The sequence below is a fragment of the Boleophthalmus pectinirostris genome, unplaced genomic scaffold (genome assembly GCF_026225935.1).
Source record: "Boleophthalmus pectinirostris isolate CB_2022bp ecotype Guang Dong unplaced genomic scaffold, ASM2622593v1 HiC_scaffold_19, whole genome shotgun sequence".
Lineage (NCBI taxonomy): Eukaryota > Metazoa > Chordata > Actinopteri > Gobiiformes > Gobiidae > Boleophthalmus > Boleophthalmus pectinirostris.
Genome location: NW_026571140.1, coordinates 16,266,954 through 16,275,621, shown reverse-complemented (window position 1 = coordinate 16,275,621; position 8,668 = coordinate 16,266,954). Strand labels below are relative to the sequence as shown.

At 38.5% G+C, this 8,668-nt stretch overlaps 1 protein-coding gene across 2 annotated transcripts in view; it reads right to left on the bottom strand.

Moving 5' to 3' along the window:
• Window positions 1-258: 258 nt before the first annotated feature.
• The window catches only part of ntrk3b (neurotrophic tyrosine kinase, receptor, type 3b), a 279,414-nt gene continuing 271,004 nt past the window's right edge, over window positions 259-8,668 (bottom strand). For both annotated transcript variants that reach the window (XM_055154591.1, XM_055154590.1), the window contains exons 16-17: window positions 5,449-5,607; window positions 259-444 (exon numbers count right to left, since the gene is read on the bottom strand). In XM_055154591.1, the coding sequence (XP_055010566.1) occupies window positions 259-444; window positions 5,449-5,607 (345 nt within the window). The remainder of the gene's footprint in view (window positions 445-5,448; window positions 5,608-8,668) is intronic.

The window sequence follows — 8,668 nt, the reverse complement described above, 5'->3', positions numbered from 1 at the left end:
GTAGTTTTTGAAGAACAAAAGAACAGAAAAGTCTTCTCCAAAGCTGTACATCTTAAGTAAACAAATGTAAAAGTGCATGTTTTTTTTGAATATGTTTTAATCCACTATATCCAAAAGTGTTGCAGGCACTTAAGTCCTTTCCCAAACTTTGTAGGTGTTTTGACAGTGGAGCAGGTTGGTTTGGTTATTCCTGGATTCTGTGGGACCCCTGTCTGCCTTTCAGTCTAACAGAGAATTCCAAAAATAAAAAGCTCAGTGCTAGCCCAGGATATCCAGGTAGACCGGCGTCGCTTTCCCCATGGCAAACAGGACTTTCTGAATGTCCTTGATATTGAGCCTTTGTTGGGGCTCCCTTTGCCAGCAGCCGAGCATGACGTCGTACACCTCCTTGGGGCAGATCCGTGGCCTCTCCAGAACACGGCCCTGGGTTATGCACTCGATGACCTGCAGGGGGAGATATAGAGAGAGAAACAGAGGCAGCAGAGTGAGACGCCGCAACTTTCGCTCACTGATTGCTTGTGTTTGCCGGTAATGAGAAAGCAGTGACGCCAGGCGAGCTGTCCTCTGAGCTTTGAACTAATGAAAGCCAGATGAAAGAAATAAACTGCATTCATTCACTCTTAAATTTGTGCAATATTTGAAGAGAGACAGCGTTTTCTTTCCCTCCCCAAGCCAGAATTTCACTGTTATTTGAACATGTGTGCTGGTGGATATTGGGCATGCTGCTAACAAGGCACTGATCATTTGGTTTAGGGCGGCTGCTCTAATTAGCTTCACAAAGACGCTAATGGAATTGCCCCACCGCTGTCGGGTTGTTTGGGCCTCTGTCTGACGGAAGGATTATACACAAACTTTAAATTCTGTTTTCCTTTTTAAAACATGCTGCTTCTGGTGTTTAGTGTGGGCCAGAGCAGTGCAGCCACATGGCCTTGGCTAATGATGGCTGTACAACTGTCAAGTCAGAGTCTGTCATTTGGACCAAACAAAAACAGCTCAGAGTAGATTTGGATCTAGATGATGTTCTGATACTTAAAGGTGTGTACCTGATTTTTACTATTTTCAAATTGGGACAAGTAATAGTTTAGTTTACCATTCAATGTACAAAAGCTGGAAGAATATATCATGTGTACATTTCCTTTGCATTACTGGGAAATTTGTGGTTATATTTAGGCTATATAAGATTTGTGCTGTAAAAGGATGAATGAATAACTTTAATCACTCATTGCACATGCAAACTAAGTACTACAGTGTATTGTACATTTAGAAGTTTCTGTGGTATAATTGTCTCTTGGGTGATTGTGTCAGTGGCATAAATTAGTTTCATTGATATCATTTATTGTCTTTATTTAATTAAGCAACATATTAAACTCTATATTTGGTTATGGTGCCAATCCTAGATGGGTTCTCAACATATCAGAGGTTATGCTAATCATTCCTAGCCTGCTAACAGCGCACCATCTTCAGGTAAATGAAAGCTGGCTAGACCAACATGATCGTTGGTGAGCTAATTTCTGTAAAATATAGGTCTATTACTGCACTATAATAATTATTAACTTAAACCTGCCAGGGGCCAGATTAAAGGGCTGCATGCCCAGGTCTGTGATATACTAGCGTCTGTGGCAAAATCTGACTTCCTCCTGGCTGAGACAAAGATCAGGTGTACAGTTTATTCAATTATTATCTGGTAGTTCTCTTGTGTTCTGGGAACAACTGCTTCCTCTGCCAGGAATGAAGTGGATAGAGCCACCAGGCTGGAACAATGTGTCAGATATATTAAAATGTATATGAAAACGAAGATAGTTGAGATTCTACTTTTTTTTTTTTTTGTTGAGAAACAGTGGCACTAAGAAGAAAAAACAAGTTTTCACACCCAACAAGGATGACACCTCGCATTGAGATGTTTTGAATAGTTTACATTGAAATGGTTGGAATATACAACACGAAAAAAGTAAGTATATAGGCAGGATCATGACAATATGAAAACCAGACAATGTGGAGTTAGTGAGAGCGTAGGATGCAAATGTTGGAAAAGCCACTTTGTTCAACTCTAACTTTTAAAACCTCCCTTGTTGATTTTAACACCACAGCGCACAAGCAAAAACAAATAGTGTCTCAGACTATAACAGCCACACAATAAGACAATGTCCACACACAGCATCTTGCAATTGGGCTCTAGCTGAAAACTCATTTGTGGAGAGTAACCTAATCCATATTCAAATCGATATGTTTTACTCAGCCCGATTGTCAAGAACAATAAAAAGCGGCTGTTTCGAAAATGTTAAACAAACTTGTGGGAGCATCCCCTGCATGTGCTCTGGCTGCCATCAACAAAGACATACCTAATTTCTCATTCAGCGTGTTTTTGTTCTCCTGTCACCATATGATAATAGGCTTGTCAGGCATTGAAGCTGAGGCATCCAATTTGACACATTCACACAAGATTGTGGCAATAAATGCATGTGCTGTAATACTGTAAGAATACGCGTGAACGGAAGAGAAAATTGGTGTCATGGGAGCGAATACTTATTTTATAATATGAAGGTTATTTGACCAGATTTCATTTCAGTTTCCGATATTAAATGAATTTCTTTGACATTACTCCCCTTTTAGTAAATGAAATTGTGTTCACTGGCTTAGTGAGTAATGTTAGGAAATGGGTGGAACATTAAGCCCATTCCACTGTTGACATGGTTTGGATTGGGTCAGTACATGTAAGCTTCCATCGCTAAAAGGGGTACATTATAGAAGAGTAGAGATGCTGGTTGAAAAAAAGCACATAATGTTCTATAACAAATCACGCCATAGCTCTTTTCAGACTTTGTGAAATGTCTGAATAAATAAACTCAACTGAACTCTTTCTAAAAGCAACCAGAAATTCAAGGACAGAATGCTAAGAACACGTGCACGATTCACTTGTTAGCAATTTGTGTTCAAAAGTCTATGCACTTCTATTTAAGGTGCATTATGTAACTGTGGGGAGTCCACTAACAGCTCCATGCTATCCTTTAGTCTGGAATATTTCACAATATGGCATTAAACTTGTAGAAAAAAAAGCATTCTTCCTGTGAGCATCTGACCTGTAACTTAGCCTGATTGTCACCTGCTTGTCTCCGTGAACATAGTTAAGTTTAATGCCATACTGTGGAATATTCTAGGCAAAGCAGTAATAGCTACAAGTAATATCTGAAGACAAGTAGGTTGCAGACCCTTCAACAGAAAAGTTACATAGCGGTAGAGGGTTCCCACATGAAATTTCACTTGTCCGTCACTTGATTGTCTCTATGGAGATGTTATTGCTTTGTCTGGAATGTTCCATGGTATGACATCAAACACATCTATCTATCTGGCATTTATTCATTACGGGTGTTTCTAATGCTTAAAAATACAATAATTCTCTCTGTGAATAGGGTTGGCTCTCCACAGATCTGACCTGTAATGTAGCCTATAGTTGTCTCCCTTGAGATAGATAGGTTTAATCTCTACCGAAACATTCTAGACAAAGCAATAACATCTCCATGAACACAAGCAGGTGACGGATGATGCATCAGAAAAGTTGCACAATGCACCTTTAACATTTGCAATGTTACCTTAAAAATCTAATACAAATAGGGGTGTGTAAAAAATATTGAAATATCAATATATCGTAACATTTAATGTGACGATGCAGTATTGATATCGTGGTCTGCTGTACTGATGTATCGCCAACATAACTTTTTGGTATATTTTACTAAATTATGTTGTTACAGCTACAGTTCTGTTGCTTGTTTAGTGGAAGGAAACATCGTTTATGCAACACATTTGACATTTTCAATGTTTTGGTGATGAAAATTGATGTGTTTAATATGAACTTTGCACAAGAAGTGGTTTAACAAAGACTTTAATATCACAGACATGATTTAGCCATTATTTTTTATTCAGAGTATTCCCAGGTTTGACTACCCAATATTTAAGACTTTTTAAAGACCTTTTTAAGACTACTTAAATGAAAATTAAGACCAACATCGCACCCATTATGTGGGCGAAAAACCCCAGATCCAATTCTAATAATGACCAACCAACTACGGTACTATATCTAGAATCTAAGAGCCACTGTGGATTAAACCTACACTTCCCCATGATCCATCTAACGTCTTCCTCCACTGTACAGATTGCTTATTCATTGCTGCTGGCGCTCGAAACCAAAGTATTGTTTGCGCATACTCCAAATTAGACATTCATTCATGTTAGGTGATTTCACGTTGTTGTTTTTTTCCCCCTCCCTCCTTTTAACATTGCACTGCAGCCCGGTTCAGTATACAAAAAATAGGCTAATGAAATTTAAGAACCAAAGGTGCACTGTATCGAGATATGTATCGTATCGTGGCTAATGTATCGAGATATGTATCGTATCGGCAACTTCTTAATGATACCCAGCCCTAGATACAAAGCAGGTACGCAGTCAAGTTATCTACCGTAGTTTCATAGTAATTAAGAGACCCATTGATTTGACTTGGGGTGTGCCAGAGGAAATACCGTGCACCATTACTCTGATTTGTACAACCTGACAAAGCTGCTAACTCTTATGTGGATAGAATCATGATTGAAACAGGAAAAAAGCAAGAAAAATGACCTAAGTGACCCTTGTTACTGAGGCTCATTTAAATCCATTGTTATAATGAATGATCATGCCCTCTACGCTAAGAAATCTGAGTGTGTTAAAAGCCCCGTCTCCCATACCAAGTCTAAAAACTCATTAGAAAAGCAGCCTTTTGATTTTCACATTTTGCTATAAGGCTTTTTCATATTTGTTCTAAAGTTCAGTATGTCTTGTTTAATCAAAGAAATGTTTTTATACACGAGAAAGAAAGAAGTGGATATTTTAATTTGCCAAAGAACATATTGACATTTCAATTGGGGATGTTTGTGAAGTAACGCACGACATATATGGGATTATTCTTTATATACCTGTTTCCTGTATTTTCATTTTAAAAGAGCAATTGTAATTGGATTGTATTGATTTAAAGGCATGGTTCCATTGGAGAAACAAACCAATCAAGTGTATTATGTAATCCTCCATCTTGTCTGTTCGCAAAGAGGCATTCATTTATCACCTCATTGGACCAGGGGAGAGGCTCAGGAAAAAGGGACTACACAAAAGACTAGATCCAAGATGGCAGTGTTGATTTGAATATCTCATTGGTTATTCTTCACATATATGGCAGAGTGCAGTGTCTTCATCAGTGCTCAGCGAAAAACACACTCTTTTCATTCTTCTGGTTGTCATGGTTGTCTCACATAATAAATGCATTCAATCTTCCCACTCATATTGTGCGTACATGGATAAAACCCAGAGAGTGGCCCAGAGCTACATGTTCATTCTGCCGTCTTTACTGTAATATGGTAATGCCGGATATACAATGTAGCGTATAATGAACAAATGTATCATGTACATGTGGTAAAATACTGCACCTCGTTATTCCCCAGCTGAAACCACGGCTGCTTCCCGTAGGTGAAGATTTCCCATAAGATCACTCCGAAGCTCCACACGTCGCTTTCTGTGGAGAACTTCCGGTACATGATGCTCTCCGGAGGCATCCAGCGGATAGGCAGCATGGTGTGTCCTCCAACCTGCCAAGACAAGAGTGGGGCTGGTTAGAGCAAAAAGACTACCACAGAAAACAAAGAATTCAACGCTAATGCATACAGGAAAACATGAGTCAAGAAAACATGTTGAATAAGCATGCAACAGGGAGGGGCATTTCCTGTTGTGCAATCACATTAGGAAGAAGAGCACTGAGGGTAGAAAATAAATGATAAAATGATGTCATGCCATTAAAAAAATTAATTTGTTTGGGATAAATGCAAAATGTGTTATCAGAATATAAAGGAAAGTAACATGTTTTTCTATGTTTTTCAATGCAATAAAACCAACCAAAGTGAAAAACATACTTTTATTTTAATGTTACTAAAAAGTTGTGGCTGGGGCTTTGGTGTGTATACATATGGTGACAAATAGAGGATTCTGTCAGTGTAGAAAAAGATATACGACAAATAAACAAGCATATTTTTGCTGTACACTGAACCGTGTACACTGGTTTTGAAGTCTCATCTTAAATGCTAAATATAATATTTCAAAACTAGAATTATAGGGAATACAAATTCAAACCTAAAATTGTTATAACTTCATGTACCAATACACATGTTACACATGTTACACATGTGACTCAGTGACAAGTCTAGCGCAGAAAGAGGGATGCTTTAAGCAAATTAGCATAGCAGAGATTATTCTTGTGTAGAATCGGAAATACAGTCAAAGTCGGGAAGGGATTAACAGTCCATCATGTGTAAGTGCTACTGTGGATTTAATAGTACATGAACATCTTCTGCACTAGAGCGTGTTGATACAAACAGAAACCGCTGACTTATGGAGGAGACTTGGGCTGCCCGTATAATCATGTGCAGTGCCATAGATTTCACATCTCTTTCTCCTCACTAGTACTGGCATTAAGCACTGGATCAAGGCTTACAATAGAATGTTTTAATAAATCACTTTGAGCCATGGCATGGGCAAAGCGGTGTGCATGTGCATATTTACATGTGGGTCGTCTTTCATAAAGGAGATGTCTGAGAGCAGGTAATGTAAATAGCACATGCAGGGCTTTGAATATTTAAATGGTATTCTTATCAGGCGGCGTTAGCCGTTTCGTTATTAGCATGTAAACACGGGTTCAGGAGAAGGTTGGCATGAAGCGTAGGTTCTTTATGATCTTCAAAGCCCAGAGAAATGAAAGGGAGTCCCTATGGCTTAAACCTTCTGCGGCTGTGGGGATTAATCAATTAAACAATCACCTATTACTCATTCCATTTGCAAGGATATAATCACAATTATGATTAACATTCACAGCTCGTGTGAAACAAGTGAATGACACAGGTATGAGCCCACTATATGTGATCACTGTATCAAATCCAGGTGTTTGATTTAACCTTTTAGAAAGAACCCAACGGATTGCTCAAAGGTGCACTTACTTTTCCGGTGGAGGCGACTCTAAGAGGATGTTATAGCTTAAAATAATCAATCAAACTACAATTTTTATTGCTTAAAATGCTTAGATAACATGTATTTTGCTGTGAGTGGGGTTGTCTCTTCACTAACCCACAGACCCACTATTCCAAAATTTGTGAGCTGCCATGGAGAAGGCTCTCTCTCTAGTGCTCAGTCTGCAGCGAGGGACAAAGAGGAGCAGCTGGGCCATGGACCCCAGAGCTGGACTGGGCATGTAGGGCTATAGGAGCTCAGTAAGTTGAGGGTGTCCATGCAATCTTTTAAAAAACAAGAATTTTAAAATGGATTCTAAAATTGATAGGTAGCCAGTGAACGGTGGTTTTAACAGTATTTATTCAGCAAGTTATTCATACTGATGTTGCATGACTGTAGCAGTGTGCTTTTTCTGGCATGTCATTTCTACAACAAATACGTACGTGTCAATCCTTTCAATCCTCCGTATTTATCCATAATACTATGATTTATTTGCCACCACACGTGTGCCATTCAGCAGCAAATGTTCATTAGCATAGCTCTCCTCTCGTAGCTGCGTTTGCGTCCCACTGCTTCCCCACTCCACACCTTTGGGTTACAAAACAATCAGATCCATTTAATCATAATAAGCCCTTCTCCCAACTCCATTTACCATCCTCAACATCTGTGCGTCTTCAACCCAGAGTGCTGTTTGGCATGCTGAAAAATCTACTCGAGTCGTGCTAATTAGCTGCAGTTTTGTTGAGCGCCCGTTACACATATCTTTTGGAAAGTCACAATCACTATGCATCAGTCTGGCACAGCAGATAAATCTTCTGCATGTTCAAAGGAAAAATATGTGGGTGCCAAAAAATCCTCTGCTTCTTGAACGCAACTTCATCAACAGCCTCCAGCTAGTACATTAAATGATATGATTTTAAATGTTTACATGTCCATCTCTGATATGTAGGAATGCTTAAAAGTTCTATATTACACTAAATTATTTCTTGTGAGCTTTAAGCCATGTTATAATGTTGTTACCTCATCAGAAACATATCTGGAGTTGTGTTTTGTTTCGTTTTTCATTTACACATGTTTGAATAATCCTTTATAAACATTATTTCTTCATATTGTCTGCACTGAAATGAATCATGGGATATGTAGTTCCCTATGTTTATAAGCTGTTGTTTCTATAGAACCATGTATTTAAGCAAAGAAACTTGTGATTCAATATATCATGACAGGTAACGATATTATTGTGAGAATTTTGACAATACGATATCATGATATTTAGGTTATTGTTACATCCCTAGTGTTAAATGTGTGTGAATGAAACAAAACACAACTCCAGGTATGTTTTTGATGAGGAGACAACATTATAATATCAGAAAATAGAATAATATGTGCCCTTTCGTTTAATCTTCAGGCAACTAATCTGCATGAGGATCAGCAGGAATATGAAAAGTAAGAAATGCCTTGCCTGTTTTAGTTGTGTCAGAAATGAATCTGTGATGGACTGGACTGGTGATTATGAGAACCAAATATATTCATTTTTGGCATTTGAGAAAATATTATAACATTTCGTGGGCTCAGTTAACAGCTAAAAACAACAATGATTAAAGAGCGTTGGGTGTAAATTTGCCAGGACAGCTCAGACCTCAGCCCTACGGCCCT